General features: G+C 47.8%; 1 protein-coding gene across 1 annotated transcript; it reads left to right on the forward strand.

Moving 5' to 3' along the window:
* The first annotated feature begins 1082 nt into the window (after nucleotides 1-1082).
* On the forward strand, nucleotides 1083-16852 carry LOC107522173 (retinoic acid early transcript 1E-like). Its single transcript, XM_060205125.1, has 7 exons — nucleotides 1083-1220; nucleotides 3033-3133; nucleotides 3720-4000; nucleotides 4244-4499; nucleotides 11375-11504; nucleotides 12865-15488; nucleotides 15774-16852. Exons 2-5 carry the CDS (start codon nucleotides 3058-3060, stop codon nucleotides 11485-11487), a joined length of 726 nt encoding a protein of 241 aa, XP_060061108.1. The 5' UTR covers nucleotides 1083-1220; nucleotides 3033-3057; the 3' UTR covers nucleotides 11488-11504; nucleotides 12865-15488; nucleotides 15774-16852.
* Nucleotides 16853-18138: the final 1286 nt, after the last annotated feature.

The following is an 18138-nucleotide window of genomic DNA, read 5'->3' on the forward strand; positions in this document are numbered from 1 at the left end:
ATATATTGAAAGAGGATGGGGAGATAGAGAAAGATAGACACCGGCAGATATGCATCACAGCTCATGTACTGGGCTCCCTGCAAGTGGAGAGACAGGTCTTGAACCCAGTTCCTTGTGCTTAGTAATTTGTGCACTTAGCCAAGTGTGCCACAATAAGCTATTCTTGTCCTCAGTTCAAACAATTTAGAACCTGTTATTCACAGCAAGAAAATCCTCTAATTCAAACACTAGACCAAATCTTCTGAGTCACAATGACAAATATCTGAAATTTCATTTTTGAGACATTTCTGACTGCATTCATCTGTAACAGAACATTAAACTAGGAAGAACTGCAATCACCATGGGGACGACTTGCTGCTGCCCCCAAATCCAAAGGAACAATAGCCATGAGACATACCATCACTGCCTAGAAGTGAGGACTTTCTGGGATTCAACCTACCGTCAGGGACTGTACACTATAACTACAAAGAAGCCCCCCTCAACACACTCACCAGAATAGAAGCAACAAAGATGACAGTGACAAGTGTTGGGGAGAATGTGGAGAGATTGGCCTGGGAGGTTGGGGCAGAGTGAGTGGAGACGGAGTTAGTGTGGGTGGACTGTAAAGGGGAGCCTGTGTTTGTAGCTGAGTCCTGTTTTTGTTTTTGTTTCTTTGTCCTTTAGCTAAATGCTACCAAAGTAGGAAATAGATGAATATAAACTTATGCCTAATACGCCTTATAGCAAATTAGTGACTGCACCTGCCCTCTGCCTCCATATTCCTAAGCAGGTCAGCTCTAGACACTGAGGTAAGGACAGCTAGGGAGGAACCCAGCCTGCCGGGAGGAAATAAGATCCAGACCTCCAATCTAACTTGCACCAGGGCCAAGAGTCATTCTCCATCTCCCCTCTGTGGTAAACAATTTCCTGACTCCACCCTCTGCCTACCCACTCACACCCTCCTGGCAGAAACCAAGCCTTAAACTTTAGAGAACTCAGTCGTTAGTGAAGCCTGCTGACTCCATCAGATCTGAAGTCAGTGTCTGCTGAAAACACTGCAGGTTTCTCCTCCGCATCAGGGCGCTGACTGGGCGTCAAGGCGACTTGCACCATCTTTGAGGCAGATGCAATTCCTACCCCACCTACCCACCCCCCACCTAGTGACCCAGAACAACCACTTGCCTCTGGAGTTCTTACATGAAGAGAAAGCAGAACCAGCAGCAGCCCAGGACACCTTCCAGGTGAGAGGGAAAGAGCTAGGGGAGAGGAGACTCAGAACCCTGGGCAGATCTCTCTAAGGCCCCTTCCCTAGGAAACATTCTGAGACCCTGGGTGCCTGGGAGCCAGTTGTCCCTCCTTGGGAGGGCGCACTTCAAAAAGGGGAAGCTTGAGGGCCTAGGGACAAATGTCTTTCTGTCCATAAGTACTTTCTTTTTTACTTATTTCCCCTTTGGTTGCCCTTGTTTTAGTTATTATTGTTGTTATTGATGTTGTCGTAGTTAGCTAGGACAGAGAGAAATGGAGAGAGGAGGGGAAGACAGAGAGGGAGAGAAAAAGACAGACACCTGCAGATCTGCTTCACCGCTTGCTTCACAAGCGGTGCCCCTGCAGGTGGGGGGGGGCGCTTAACCCACCCCACTCCCCATAAGTACTTTCTTATCTTTCTCCGGCTCCTTTGCGGCCTCCTCCTCTTCTTCTTCTTCCCCCTCCTTCCCCTCCTTCTCTCCCCGCCCTGTCCTAGGTAGACCACCCAGCAGTATCACAACTGTCAAGTTCTGGGCTCCTTTCAAACTGCTGCATTAAGAGAGAGACAGAGAGAGATGGAGCCCTAACCTGGGATCATCAGTCAGCTGGTTTCCTTTTTAGTTTCAGAAAACCTTCTCCCTGTGAAGAGTGGACCCTGTAACAAAACCCAAGGACAGAGGATTGAACTTTCCCTGCTGGCTGCTCCCAGCTGCTAAGCTCGCATGCAGTGCTGTGATAGTTGATAGTAGGATGACAAAGAGCACACAAAGAAATCATAGCATCTGCTTTCAAGTGGTCATTGTTTATAGGGAAATGCTCAGAATTCCAAACTTCAGGTCTCAAGCTTCTGACCATGCAGAGATGGGAGAGCTGAACTGCTCTTTTGATAATGTGTGACCCCAGCCTTGTGAAGGCCCCCTCACCCTTCCAAGTGTGCCCTCCCTTACAGCCCCTCTTCTGCAAAGATGGATAATTCTCTGCATTAACTCCCCCGATTAAATCTGCTGAAGTCTCCACCTCCTGACTGGATCCAGGCTGCTACACTCACCCTGTCAGTCTCTGCTAAACCTTCTCTCCACAAAGGAGAGAAAAATCTACTTCACAGCATCTACACTGAGTGAGAACAAGTGTTGAGTTCTGAGAATAATGTGCTGGTGGACACAAAAATCATCAGCCCTACAGCTTGGGACCACAGAAAGCCAGGCAGTGGGTGGAACAAGGAGCTGTGAAATGGTAGGTAGAAAAGAGTGGGATTTAGAAGACCCTACAAAAAAGCTCTGTGCTGCCCGGGGCTTCATACAATCTTATAAACCACTATGAATCACAAATAAAAATTAACTTGGAAAAAGAAGTGTCATGCATGATGCCAGAACACCCTGAAATATAATAGAGCTATATAATTAAGAACAAAAATAATAAAAATATTGTTTTTATCTAACACTACTTTCCCAAATATTTGCAAATATACCCCCTTTACGACACAGTTCTTCCCCTTGAGCATCAATAGTAACTGTCACCCTGGAATAAATTATTATTTTAAAACTATCATATTTATTTATTGAATAGAAATAGCCAGAAATAGAGAAGGGGAGGATAAAGATGGTAAGAGACAGACACCTGCAGACCTGTTTCACTACTCATAAAGTTTTTCCCCTACCTGTGGGCACCAGAGGCTCAAACCCAGTTCCTTGCAGTGTAACATGCGCTCGACCAGGTACGCCACCACCCAGCCCCCTGGAGTGAATTCTTCAGAGTGTCCACTGGTGAGTGTAAATATACTCAGCATACACACCTGGCATCTTCTGCAGGTCACTGTCCTAAACTGCTGGGAAGATGGGGCTGGCAGCTCCCACTGCAGGGCTGATACTGGTTCTGCTGCTGCTGCTGGAAGCCAGGGAGACTCTGGGAGGTGAGTGTCCTGGGATGTCACCACGTGGCTGGGGAGAAGGGTGAGGGGCATGACCCAGGGCTCAGGCAGGTGGGGCCTGTACAGGTCTCTCAGGAGGGGAGGGTGTGGGGACTCGACTGGCTCCCAGGAGGTTACTGACACCCAGTTCCTGGGGACCTGGCCAAAGGCCTTGAGCCTGGTGCTGTGCTCACAGGGGGCAGCTCTCCCTCCTGCCAAGGCCGCCTGCTCCTCCAGGAGCCTCTCCTGAAACCAGAGACCATCATGTACTTGCCTTGTGTTCAAGGATGTCTTGCTTTATATATTTTTTAAGTTCTGTAAGGTCAATAAATTTTAGTTCCAAGACAAGATATTTATTCATACTTTCTACAGTTCATAAAAATGATAATGTGCCTAAAATTATCAGGCAAATCTTTCTGATGCACCTGAGTAGTCATGGGAGCATTAAAGTGTGTGACAAAAACCCAGAGAGTTAAAGGAGAGACAGGACTTAGGGTCAGATGCAGGAGGGCCTGGGATGGAGATCCTCCCTCTGCAGCCAGGCCCTTCAAAGGGAGGCCCCAGCTCACACCTGCATCTCCTCTCACAGGAGCTCACTCTCTCTGCCTCAACCTCACTGTCAGATCTCAGTTCTCACGTGGACAGCCCTGGTGTGAAGCCCAGGGCTCAGTGAATGGAAAGCCTTTCCTTCAGTATGATAGTGACGGAAGTAAGGCCAGACCTGTGGATCTGCTGGGGGAGAAGGTCAAGACCACCAAAGCATGGGGAGATGTGACCCAAACTCTGGAAGAAATGGGGCGAGAGCTCAGGATGGTCCTGCTTGTCACCAAACCAGAGAAAAGCCTGAGCAGGGGTAAGTTTGGGAAGGGGGTGGGAGCTGGAGACAGGGAACAAGAGAGGGGAGGGGGCAGCACATAGGAGGAAAGGGGCTTTGTGTGACAACTGAACATGGTCCCTCCTCAGAGACTAGGTGGATCTACTGGGCAAGAAAGGGCAGGTCATGGAGAGGAGAGTCCAGGCCCTGAGTGTGAGAGACCCTGGGCACTGGGAGGAGAGGGCCTCTCAGAGTCAGGTAGTGATGTGTGTGGGGGTGCAGGTCCCCCCAGCCTGTAGGCCCAGCTGTGCTGTCAGAGGGAAGCAGAAGAGTGCACCGGTGCATCCTGGGAGTTCAGCATTAATGGACAGAGTGCCCTCATTGACACAATGGCCATGACCTGGACAGTCATTGACCCTGGAGCCAGAGGGATCAAGGAGGAGTGGGAGAACAACTGGGACCTGGCAGACTATTTCAGGAGGATTTCAACTAGAAGCTGCAGTCACTGGCTTAAGGAATTCTTCAAACACTGGCAGAAAATCCTGGAACCCACAGGTAAGTATTGGTAACCTTTTATCATGAGATTTCAAGTCCTCACTTGTTCATCAACCCCCAAGATATGGTAGACTTCTGAAAACATATTCCGACACCAGCAAATGATATTTTTAGTAGAAGGATGAGCTTCATACAAAACCAATTTGGAGTGGTCCAGGAGGTGGTCTCAAAACACTGGAGTCTCAAGCATGAGGTCCTAAATCCACTCTCTGGCAGCACACATACCAGAGTGATATCTAATTCTTTCTCTCTCTCCCCTTCTATCTTTCTCATAAATAAATAAATAAAATCTTTAAAAAATAAAATAAAAAGCAAAACCAATTTGCAACAAACGCCAGTGCCCTTGCCACAGCAATCTTTAGGAATTTCTCTTAGCCAGATTTGGTCCATTTTTGAATACTTGAGTCTGTCTATTCAGAAAAATGCTTATTTGACCACACAACTGTATTTCTTCATCTGTGATGCCTGTCACCACCACCAAGATACCTGGGACATGACATGCTGACATATTTTCTTTGTTGTATTGAGAAGAACACAATTATGATATATAAATCACATCAAATATGTGTATATGAGAGAATTATATGTCCCACCACACCATCCACATTAGCAGTCAGATGCCATTTCTTTCTCTCTCTCTCTCTCTCTCACTGTTCCAACAGCAAGAATTCCTCTTCTTCCTTTCCTGTCATTATCCTCACAATTTCCTCACCAGGTTGACCCACACAAATCTCAATAATGGATTTTTAAAATCATTTCTATTATCACCCTCTGGTTCCTGAACCTTCAGTACAGATGGCTGAAAGCATAAATATTTGCTCTCAGGGTTTGCTTTTGCCATTAGATACTGGGTATTAGTTTTTGGAAGTGGGTAGGTTGTGGTAATGGAGGTAGAAAGACCGGTTTCTTGGTGACATGGAGCTGAGAGATGAGAACAGCTAGGTTCAGTGAAACAGTGAGCACAGGAGCTCACAGGGAGAGCAGGAGCTTCAGGCCTGAGGAGAGCAGGACACACAGTCCAGAGTTTTCACAGAAATCAAGCATCAGAAAGGCATCAGCTTCCCACCAGAAAGTAGAAATCTTGATCATGACTGTTGATTCCAAATTATATTCCTCCATGAGGATAATTTCTGGAACCATCCGTTCCATCCCGGTTCCATGGCTGCCAGTTCTTAGCAACATCGCCCCGCCAGATATTCGTCGGGATGCGGCATCATCTAAGTTCATTTCCCAAGTCTACGCTCGACCGGACCTGCCAATATACGCGGATATCTTCGCCCACCCTGTCCAACGCTTGACGTCTCGTCACCCAATCTGGTCCCCTACGCCTACACTGAACTTCTCTGTTCCAGTCTCTTGGAAACAGAGTTGGCAGTCAGCTGAGGTAAAGAACAAACATCTCATCACAGACCCCTGCAAGTGTCAACCCGGCTTTGACCTAGCACGTTATGATTGGGCCCTCCTCAATCGCTATCGAACAGGCCATGGCCGGTGCGCCGCTATGTTCCATCGCTGGGGAGCCAGAGACGACCCGAACTGCCCCTGCGGCTCCAGACAGACTATGACCCACATAGTCAGAGACTGCCACCTCTCCAGATTCAAAGGAGGTCTCGAAACTTTACATCAGGCTCAACCTGACGTTGTTGACTGGCTACGGAAGAAGGGCAAACGCTAGAAGAATAATGATCATTAATAATGTGTTAATGATCATTAAATCAGTCTTCTCAACCTAAACAGTGATAATTAAATACATAGTCACTGCATACATTTGTAGTGAAAGGAGTATGCCCTATCAAACACTTATCTTCAGTAACTAAATTAGCTTTTTTCTGGATTTTTCTGACACTGGAATTGAATCATTCTTGTTTGGATGACTGTCAATGGATCCAGTCCTGGAATCCAGAGATGAGGTCAGTCACAAAGGACAGGCAGGCCCTGGGTGTTCCCTGTCTTCCGAGCTGAATAGGCGAAGGCTCATCTCGCTGATCCACTGTCACCTCTCTTCTGTAAATCTGACATCCAACTGGGAGCCTTTGCGATTTATTTGATCAGGATGGGAAGACCACCAAAGGGTGGAGATGGAGAGTGGGGAAGGGAGGACTGAATACCAAAAATACCAAAGGAGAAAATGTGCAGAAGGGGGGATTCCTTCTGTTTATGTAACAGAAACAAAGGTGACAGATTGCCCCAGTGTCTGAGCATATCTCAGGCTGGGACAAGAAGGCAGGTGACAGAGTTGGACTTCCTTTCTGGGCTCTCAGCAGGGATTCTCATGCACCCTCTTCCTCACCTGCTTCTGGAGTCTTTCTCACTGTGGAGCCCCTCCACCCTCACCCTCAGGTCCAGCTGCCCCAGCAGTTAGCCCCATGCTGCCTCCAGGCCTTCTGCTCAGAACTGTCTCTGCCTGGAATCCCCTTTCATCTCAGCATTGTTGTTCCCTCCTGTCAAGATGTCCAGTTTCTCCAGGCAGGATGCATTCTCCCTCCCAGCCCCCTGAGCACACAGAGCAGAGCTCTTTGCGGTGTCTGTCATTCTCTGCAGTGTCTGTCACCCTCGGCAGTATGCGTCTGTCTGCTCTGGGCCCCAGACTGGGAGGTCAGTGTGGGTTGACTCCACATCATCACCACCCATAGAATCCAAGTGGTTGTGTGAGGTGACTGTTCATATGACGAGCAGCATCACTGCAGGAAGCAGGACCTGATGGGACATCCACAGCAGAGCATGGTGGGGGGTCCCTTTTCAACATCACCACACTGCACACTCTGACCTGATCCATGGAGCCCACCAGCCCGTCTCCAGAAGGCTGGGTAAGTCAGGTCACCTCAGCACCTCAGCTAGGTCACCATGCTGACAGACTGTCAGAGTTACCACGTGGTGGGAGTGTGCGCCAACCTTCCTGCACCCTGTCTGTCCAGGGAGTCCCCAGTCCAGACAGAGGAAGGCCAGTGCAAAGAAAGGTCCCCGAGTGACCATCATACAGTCTCAGATAAGCGCATCCCAAGGAACAGCAGCAGCAGGAGGACGAGGGGTTCTAGATGGAGTACCCTGATGGTGAGCTGAGGGGGGACCTTCTCTGTTTGCAGCCTGTGTTGTTGTTTTTTTTAACTTTATTTTATTTGATAAGACAGAGAAATTTAGATGGAATGGGGATAGAAAGGGAGAGAGACAGAGAGATACTTATAACACTGCTTCACCATTCATGAAATTTTCCCCCTGCAGGTGGGGGCTGGGGGCTTGAACCCAGGTTGTGCACTGTAATGGGTGCACTTAACCAAGGGCGCCACCACCTGGTCTCACAGCTTGTGTTTACATGTGAAAACTAGGGCACCTCCTTTCCTACCTTCCTTCCCATGTGCTTTCTGCACATGTATTTGCCAGGTGTGTGTGTGTGTAAGAGTGCAGTTATTAAGAATTTTAGCTGAGAGGAGACTGTTTTTTCAAGTTCCCTGCATATAGCATCATTTTCTCCACTTCGTTGTCTACTCCACTTCCTGTGCCCTCTCCTGTGCCGGCAGGAGTATGATCACTTGGGGCATGGTCACAGCATCCGGGGGGGGGGGGGGGAGACTAAGAGGCTCTTTGGAGACAAGAATCAGGGAAGAGGATTCTAACACTGGAGAATCCCATGTACCCCCACCCCCACCACCCCTCAGCCATCCTTCTCAGAGGAATTGCACCAGATGTCGCAGACAGTGGAATTTCCAGAGCACCCTCATTCTGGCTCAGTCCACTGATACTGGACAAGGCCATTTATGTCCACAGTTCTGAAGCCTGGAGCATCAGCATCTCAGAATTCATGTCTTGACGAGGCGTGTCAGTTTGCTTCCTTTTCCAACACTGTCCTTCACATCTGCATTAGCATGTGAGCCAAGAGGCCACAGCAGTGCTCCCTCAACTGTCATCTGATTTTAGTCACTAAGGGGCAGGCACTGTGCAGGAAAGGAGAGGAGAGAGGGTGAGGCCCCACCTCCTGGAGACTGTAACCTTGCTTGTAAATTCAGGAGACATTCGCCTATTACAGTAAGTACCTCCAGGAACTGAGTAATTCTGACCAGGACAGGCTCAGCTCTGAGTCAACATGAAGCCTCACTGTCTTATGGCAGTGGGAAGGACAAGAGGATGGAACAAGGTTCTGACTGCCTCTGTTTCAGAGCTGAATCATGAGGCTAAAAGTGATCTGACTTGGGGAGCTGGGCGTTTGCACAGCAGGTTAAGCTCAGGTGGCACAAAGCACAAGGACCAGAGTAAGGATACCAGTTCAAGCCCTGGGCTCCCCACCTGCTGGGGAGTCGCTTCACAGGAGGCGAAACAGGTCTGCAGGTGTCTATCTTTCTCTCCCCCTCTCTGTCTTCCCCTCCTCTCTCCATTTCTATCTGTCCTATCCAACAACAATGGCATTAATAACAATAATAATAACAAAAAATGGCAACAAAAATGGGGGGAAAATAGCCTCCAGGAGTAGTGGATTCACAGTGCCAGCACTGAGTCCTAGCAATAACCCTGGAGGCAAAAAAAAAAAAGTGCTCTGACTCAATAATAGTCTCCACACCTGCTGGCAAAGGATCACTGCCTGTGGACACTCCCACAGGTGATGGCAGGGACCCAGGAATGTCTTCTCATAGACTTGGGGACAGAATATGCTGAGTACACATCTGTTTACAGGGAAGGATTCATCCCCAGACCTGCAGGCACTAGTGCAGCTGTGAATCCTGGTGAAGGGGACTGAGAAGGGGACATCATGCTTCTGACACTTGCAGAGTGTGAGTTCTCCAGGGGAGTGAAGACAAGCATACATTTGCTCTTTCCCAAGAGCACACATCAACCCCATGTGGGAATCAGGTAGATAAACCCCTCTCCACAACTCCAAGTATAGCCATGCTGTAGCCAGAGCTCCTAGAACATTGCAGAGAGGAAAGTAATTTCATCCAAAATGTTTGTGTAAAATGTGATGAAAAATGTCATCCTCTGAAAATTGAAAGACCCCCTTCACCTTGGTCACACAGGAGAAATAACTGCGACAGAGAGGTGGGCAGGAGGTTCAACAGAGTGCACAGCCCATGCCTCCGCTCTCCATTTGGCTGCCCAGCACATGGAATGAACTTTTACATCCTTAGTCATCAGGGAAGTGCAAGCCAAGCCCACAGAGATGCTGTGTCACACTCACTGGATGACTGGCATCAGAAGTCCCCCTAGAAGCTGAGGCTGGGTGGAAATGAGTGCCTGACATTTCTGGGGAGACCCAGCACCAGCACAGTGGGCTCTCACTTACACTGGTGCTCACTAGAGACCCCCTGCCACAGAGCAGCTGTGAGCACTCTCCCACTGGTGCTGACTCTGGGTGGGCTTCTGCCATCTTAGTCTTTCCATTCAATGTTATCATTATCTACCCACCTATCTATTAGTCATTGCTTATCTGTCTATCTTGCAAAGTATTCATTTACTTTGCAGAAGCAGAATCTTCATGTGTGATTTCACCACTCCAGAATACTTTTTTTGGCCACCAGGGCTATCACCGGGGCGTGGTGCCCACACTATGAATCCACTGCTTCCGGTGGCCATTTTCTTCCATCTTATTGGGTAGAACAGAAATTGAGAGGGGAAAGGGAGTTAGAGAGGGAGAGAGAAAGATAAACACCTGCAGGACTGCTTCACTGCTTGCGAAGTGTCCCCCACTGCACGTGGGAATATGGGGGGGGGACTTGAACCCAGATCCTTGTGAAGGTCCTCACACATCATACTAGGTGTGCTTAACTGAGTGCACCACAGCCTGGCCACCAGAATACTTTTTGTCATTAAGATAAAGAGACATAGACAGGAAAAAACACCACAGCATGCAAACATCTTCTGGTGTCAGGGTTGAAGGCTCTCCTCACCTCCTTATCAGTTCCTAAGTACACAATTCATTATGGGATGGAAATGTGTTTAAAAAAAAAAAAAGTCAAAGGAAAAAAAGAAAAGACACTGATGTTCTCCAAAATAAACCCTGTCAGGAAACTGAGGTGGGGGAGAGGGAGTCGTTTCGGACTCCCCAAGTCAAGCTTCAGTCACCCAGTGGGAAGGGAAGATGAAGGTGGGCAGGGCACAGCCCCTGACTGCAAGTGAGGACGCTGAGCTCTGCCTCTGCCCTGCCCACACCTCTGTATGCAGAGGACACGCTGGATCCTCAGCTGTAACAGCCTGAGCTTCTGCTTCCCTCTGTGTGCGGGAGGGTCAGCCCCTGGCTTTGTCTCAGAGCCTGTGCCAGCCAGGCTGCAATCTGGAGACAGCTTGTGTGGGGCTTTTCTTGACAGCACTCATGGCTCTAAGTGAAATCCTCCTTTATAGCTCCCCTCTCCGTGTGTGTGTGTGTGTGTGTGTGTGTGTGTGTGTGTGTGTGTGTGTGTGTGTGTGTGTGTGGAAGTGAGCCATCTGCAGCAAGTTCCTGGAGCAGTATCCCCTCTCCTCTCTCCTGACGTCTCTCCCTCGCTGCTCATTCCTGTGCTCAGACTGTGGGATGAGCACACTGCTTGCCGGCTCCAGACTAGACAGCACATCCTGCTTCCAGAACTTTCTTCTTACTGTGCTCTCATGCCTGTATCGCTTTTCATGCCTCCTGCTCTATTTCTGGAAATGGTTCGGTTCCACTTCAGATGCCAGCTCCTGTGAGGAAATTCCCTGTCACCTCTGTGTTCGGGACAGGCGAGAGGTGGCCCTTATTCCCCCCTTAGCTGAATGAGCCCATTGGAGATGGGGGTCATTCTCTTACTTCCTCCTTCCTCACCACCCGCCACAGAGTCAGGGCCCCTCTGCATGTGGGGTAGGCTGGGCTGTGGGGTGGAGGAGCATCTCCCCTGATTCGAACCTGAGGTGAGGCTTTTACTCTGCTTCCATTTCAGCAGCATCAGCCCTGATCCAAGGTGCAGCGCCATGCAGGACCACTACCCATATCCCCTGGGTCCTGTTTGTGCTTCACACCTGCTCTGTCACCATACTGCTCACCCTGTGCTGAGACCTTCAGAGTGACAGGTACTGTGGGCAGAACTGGGTGGGAAGGGAGTGGGGGGTGGCCTGGCAAGAGGAAAGAGAAGGGGAATCCCCCCCATACCTCTCTCCCCTTGACCTTCCTGTCAGAAATGAGTGTGGGTGAGTAAGACCCCATATCCCTGGAGAGCAATTACTGGGATGAGCTTAGCCCTGGGATCTGACAGTTCCTCACTGTTTAGGGCTATGGGAGAAGGGAGAAAGGGCTGAGGCCTCCTGGACATGCCTTCACAGGTGACTCAGATCAGTGTCTATTCGGGAAGATAACTGGCCAGTGCGGACTGTTGGGGACAGCAGGTACACATGTCACAGGCAGAGTTCACACTGGGTGGACCAGCTCGGAGATGCCATTCAGGGCCTAAGAAGACGTGGACAGGGTTTAATTCAAGACAAAGAGAGGAAGGCTTTGCAGCTTCACTAAGAAACCTAAAGTTCGGGAGTCGGGCTGTAGTGCAGCGGGCTAAGCGCAGGTGGCGCAAAGCGCAAGGACCAGTATAAGGATCCCGGTTCGAACCCCGGCTCCCCACCTGCAGGGGAGTCGCTTCACAGGCGGTGAAGCAGGTCTGCAGGTGTCTATCTTTCTCTCCTCCTCTCTGTCTTCCTCTCCCTCTCTCCATTTCTCTCTGTCCTATCCAACAACAACAACAACAATAATAACTACAACAATAAAACAACAAGGGCAACAAAAGGGAATAAATAAATAAAATAAATATATAAAAAAAGAAGAAGCCTAAAGTTCAGGGCTGCTTGATGGCACAGTGGCTTGACTGATAGCAGAGACTGAGTAAGATAAGATGAGGCCAGTCTCCAGGGACCCTGGGAATCTTGGCTTCTTAGACTGGTACAGGCACACGGCAGCTGCCTCCCACAGAGGCCAGGCCCTGAGCCTCTGAGAGACCCCTGCCTTCAGCAGAGGTGACCAGGAGATGGGGTTTAGAGGCTGCTGCTAAGCTGTGAACACAGCTCTTGATGTGATCTTCTCCAAGCCAGGTGTCCTGATCCAGCTTGGCTGTGAGCATCACCAGTTGCCAAGCACCACAACCCCATGGCAGGTGCTGGCAGTGTCCAACCACCCACACTGGGCCAGACCTCCTCCAAACAAAGATTCTGCTCTGAACCAGCCTGACTTTTGTTCTGACCACTTTCTCTTCTCAGAGAACAGCTTTTTCAGCTGAGCTGTGTAGGAAGGGCACACTCCCCACTGTATTCCGAGAATGAATGGATGTAATTAGCCCTATAATCTTCTCTCCCCTACACTTGCATTTCTCTAACTTTGTCTGAATTTCCCTAAGAAGTCAGGAAGCTGCTGTTTGAGCAAGTTCCCACTCTAGTCTGTTCTTCCCAGGACTTTGCGGCATTTTCCTGCGTTCCCGCGAAACTCATGGATCTCGCCTCCTGTCGTTGCAGCTACTGTCAGAGTGAAGAAAAGACTCTTCGTCCTCCTGGCCTTGAACCTCTCACCAAGGTTGTCCAGGTCTGGACTCAGCTGTGATAGAAATGAAGATGGGGGTCTGTCGGTGGTACACTGGGTTAAGTGCTGGGCCAGCGTGGGGGTGCCTCTTCCTGTGTGCATACTCTCTGAGTTGGAGAGAACTCGACTGGAGAGAGCCTGGACTGCTACTCACTCAGCGACGTGAGGGAGATGACTCAGGAACCAAGCTCGTGGCAGCAAGACAATGCAATTTCTATGTTGATCAGAGAGCCAAGGCTTTTGAAGGGCAGACCCGGAAGTGGCAAGCTGGAAACGGAAATGGCTAGAGAAAGGCAAAAGGAAGCTGGAAAGGTAGGAACTTCCTTAGCAACTGTTGTGAGGGTTTTAATTGGTAGGATTAATACCATCCTGCAGGCAGGGAGGGTCTTAAAGGTAGAAAGAAGATAGATCAAAGGAATGGAATGGGTGGGGATCTTTCAGGCAAAACAATGATTACGTAGATAGGCCATAGTATCAGGAATGCAGGGTGGAGCAGGGGGAGCTGGCTTGATGTTTTAAGGAATGCCAGGCTCCTGGAGGCAGAAAAATGCAGGGTGCTTTGTGAGGCTCCTCACAATCTCCTGTACAAAAAGAAGGACTGGAGGTGGGGGAATGGAGGACTAAAACCTGCAGACAGGAGAATGGGTCCCCAAGCAGCCTGAGGGGACAGAGGCAGCCCTGAGTAGTGCCCAGCTCCCCACATGCCACACACATGGCTGTGGGCAGCAGGGCCACTCCTCACCTCCTGGTCCTGAAACTGTGAAGTGAGCACCATTGCATGTTGGATGGCCTCAGGTCTGTCCCCACTTTTTTCCTCCAAGAAATTTCGGCTTGGGATACAGGTGGTTAGTCTCAAGGTTAACACTTTGTTATGAATGCTGTCCTCTTGGGAAAGTAAATGCTGGTTCTAGCAAGTAGCCCTCACACTGGGAGAGGAAGGGGGCATCGACAACTCAAACTGTTCATGACAAGCAATGCATCTTTGTCTGCTCTTCATAGATTCAGCTCTCCCTGAGCTCACAGCTCTCTGACACTTGGCCCCACCACAGGCTTCCCTGTACATAGGTTCCTGTGCTTCTGCTGGTCCTCTGGGTGCTTTCTTCAGCGTCACTTCTCATAAACCTCAAGCCATTAAGAATCTGGGCTTGTGGCTCTATGAGGCTGTTTTGTGATGGTGAAATCTGGGAAAGAAAGGGTGTGTAAAGACTGAGATGGGGCAGGGAGTTGTATCCTGTCGAGTTCAGTCTCACATGTGCTGACTGCCACCTTTCTGTGGACAGGTTTTGTGCTGGAAAGATGGTGCAGGATTAGAGCACAGGACTTGCGTGGAAGAGGTCCCAGGTTTGAACGTTGACACTGCTGATAGAACTAGGCAGTGCTCAGGAGTTGGGCAGTAGCACAGCAGGTTAAGCGCACAGCAGGTTAAGTGGTGCAAAGCGCAAGGACCAGTGTAAGGATCCTGGTTCGAACCCCTGGCTCCCCACCTGCAGGGGAGTTGCTTCACAGGCAGTGAAGCAGGTCTGCAGGTATCTGTCTTTCTCTCCCCCTCTCTGTCTTCCCCTCCTCTCTCCATTTCTCTCTGTCCTATCTAACAACAACAACATAAATAATAACTGCAACAACAATAAAAAAAATTTTAAAAAAACAAAGGCAACAAAAGGGAAACTAAATTTTAAAAAATTAAAAAAAAAAGAACTAGGCAGTGCTCTTATGAAGAAAGCAAATGGACAGGTTTCACTTAACCACTAAAGTCACACCAGATAAAGACTATTATTTTTGTCACTGCTATTTAATAAATCCCATCTCAGGAATCTATTTTTTATTGGGGAGATTAATGGTTTAAAGTCAGCAATAAAATACACATTTGCTTCTCAATCTCAATCATTATCATGGCCTGGAGGAAGAGTCACCTTCTTACCACTGAGGGTGAAATGCAGACTGGTCCGTGGCTCTTGGGGCGGAAGCTATATGGAGAGGATTTGTGAGAGCGGACCTATGGGTCTCCTCTGAGCCCTGCTCTGTGATTCACTTCTCCAAAGAAATGCCACACCTCATATTAGAGAATCATGCTGTTATTGGGGAAGAGGAAGAGGAGGAAAGAGTATGAAAGTGCAGTGTTTTCTGGGGACAGAGGGGAAATAAGTATCTGATCCTGAAGTGCTCGAGGAATTGGATCTAGCAGACTAGAGGAAGAATGTTAACATCCCACTCGGGCTTCTCCCAGAGGTTTGATGAAAAGCATTTTTTGTTTGATAAGGACAACATGATTGAGATCAATTTTTTTTTTAATTAGTACCAGCTCTTCCACTTGAAGCTTCTTCTCAGAACCCTGAGAGTATGGCATAACCAGAATAACATTTGAAGGCAGAAACTGTCACTTCAAAGAGTCTCTCAGCTGAAGGTATGATTCACACCCAGAGGTAGATTTACCATGATGTGAAAGACACTTAAGCTACAGGATCCATCAAAACACAAGTTCTTTCCATAGTCACTGAAAAGTTCTTTAAAATGATGTAACTTTTCGGGTTAAGCGCAGGTGGCGCTAAGCTCAAGGACCAGCGTCAGGATCCCGGTTCGAGCCCCCAGCTCCCCACCTGCAGGCAGGTCCCTTCACAGGCGGTGAAGCAGGTCTGCAGGTGTCTATCTTTCTCTCCCCCTCTCTGTCTTCCCCTCCTCTCTCCATTTCTCTCTGTCCTATCCAACGACAACGACATCAATAATAACTACAGCAATAAAACAACAAGGGCAACAAAAGGGAATAAATAAATAAAATTCTTAAAAAGTTTTTAAAAAATGATGTAACTTTCAAATAGGTCATTAAAAAATTGTTCACAATTAATTTTTAAATTTTATTTATTATTGAATAGAAACAGAGAAATTGAGAGGATAGAGAGGGAAGGAAACAGACATCTGCAGCCCTACTTCACCACTCATGAAGCTTTCCCTCTGTGGGTGGGGACCAGGGGCTTAAACCTGGGTTCTTGCACACTGTAATGTGTGTGCTTAACCAGGTGCACGTGCACGACCACCTGGCCCCTGTTCACAACATTTAAAAGAATGTGATTGCACTCCTTGCAGTGAAGAGACGATCCTGCCCTAAACTATAGACACCCAAGAGTTAAGTGACAGAAAACCAGTTTTTTGGTTTTTTTTTTTTACTACTTAGAGTTCTAAGTCATAATCAGTGCTAGATGGGACTTAGTTTAAAAAAAAAAAGGAGGAATACCAAATGAGACCACCCATCCAAAAAGATCTGTGTACACATATGTTCTTGGCAGCACAATTTGTAATAGCCAAAACCTGGAAGCAACCCAGGTGTCTGACAACAGCTGAGTGGCTGAGCAAGTGTGGTCTATATACACAATGGAATACTACTCAGCTGTAAAAAATGGTGACTTCACCATTTTCAGCCGATCCTCGATGGACTTTGAAAAATTCATGTTAAGTGAAATAAGCCAGAAACAGAAGGATGAGTATGGGATGATCTCACTCTCAGGCAGAAGTTGAAAAACAAGATCAGAAGAGAAAACACAAGTAGAACCTGAACTGGAATTGGCGTATTGCACCAAAGTAAGACTCTGGGGTGTGGGGGCGGGGAGAGAATACAGATCCAAAAAGGATGACAGAGGACCTAGTGGAGGCTGTATTGTTATATGGAAAAGTGGGAAATGTTATGCATGTACAAACTATTGTATTTACTGTCAAATGCAAAACATTAATTCCCCAATAAAGAAATTTTTTTAAAAAGAAAAAAATAAGTATATAAAAAATGTTAAAACTTGGGTGGTATCCTGGGACGTTCAAGTTTGGACATTTTAAGTTATGTAAAATGTCTTGGTAGATACATTACAGTAGACTGAATGTGCTATGTTGTTTTCTCCGGGCTATGTTGTTTTCAATGGGCTGGCTTCACGGGCGGGTAACAGACGACCAGGGACTCATGGTTGAGCTGTAGGCAGTATCTCTTTATTCATGCAGGACGCAGCACAATCTAAGCCGAGCTGAGCTAAACTAAAGGTACAGTACTGTAAAACTCACAATGCTGTCTTTATATATACTTGCCAAGTAAGGTGGAAACAGGATGTGACATAGAGAGGGTGGAGAGAAAAGTGACTGGTGAAAATCAGAGTGTGACAAAGAGGGGGCAGATTAGGTGAGAATCCTATCACTGAACCACAAATGCCCTGGAGGGAGGGTGGAACTTGTTAACAGTGGTTATGTAAATAGAATGAAGTGGTTATGTAAATAGAATAGTGTTAAGCAGGGGGGATTTAAACCAAATGAAACAGAAGGGGTCGCATGCATACCAACAGTGCTACACCATATAGGACCTGAAGATTTGTTAAAGAGTGAATGCAGCCTTAGTTTTAGAACAAAAATTCTTTTTCTTAGATCATCCATGTCTGTACGAAGCTCTGCTGTTTATACAGTTGGCACTACATTGTTGCTCAAAATGAAAAGACTTAAGATTTTTAAATCATCAACGTTTCATTTTTTGTTTGTTTATTTATTTTTGCCTCCAGGGCTACCTCTGAGTATAAGTGTCTGTACAATGAATCCACCACTCCTGGTGGACATTTTTTTCCTTTTTTTTTTTTAATTATCATTATTAGATAGGACAAAGAGAAATCGAGAGGGGACAGAAGACACCTACAGACTTGCTTCACCACTCATGAGGCAGACCTCCTACAGATGGGGAGCAGGAACTTGAACCTGGGTCCTTGTGCATGGTGATATGTATGCTTAACGGGGTGCCTGTCCCCCAATCACCAGAGCTCTCTAACACATAGATATACTGTTTTTCTTCAGGTTTTCCATCAGCTGTACCACTGCAGTTTGCCAATTTGACATCATGGTTAGATGTCTTTTTTTGGTGGGAGAGGAATAGAGCAGAAAGAAATTCAGAAGGGAGGAAGAGATAAAAAGGGAGAGAGGCAGAGATACCTACAACACTCCTTCACCACTCACAAAGCTCTCCTCCTGCTGGTGGGGACATGGGGCTTGGACTCAGGTATTTGAGCACTGTGATGTGTGTGTTCAACCCACCAAGCCCAGGTCAGATGTCCTTTGACTTGCAGTTTCTGGTTATAACTCTGATGAGGGTATCTACACAAACAAGTCATCTAAAGTTACTGAACATATATCCCT

This window comes from Erinaceus europaeus, chromosome 13, assembly GCF_950295315.1.
Source record: "Erinaceus europaeus chromosome 13, mEriEur2.1, whole genome shotgun sequence".
In the NCBI taxonomy this organism is placed as follows: Eukaryota; Metazoa; Chordata; class Mammalia; order Eulipotyphla; family Erinaceidae; genus Erinaceus; species Erinaceus europaeus.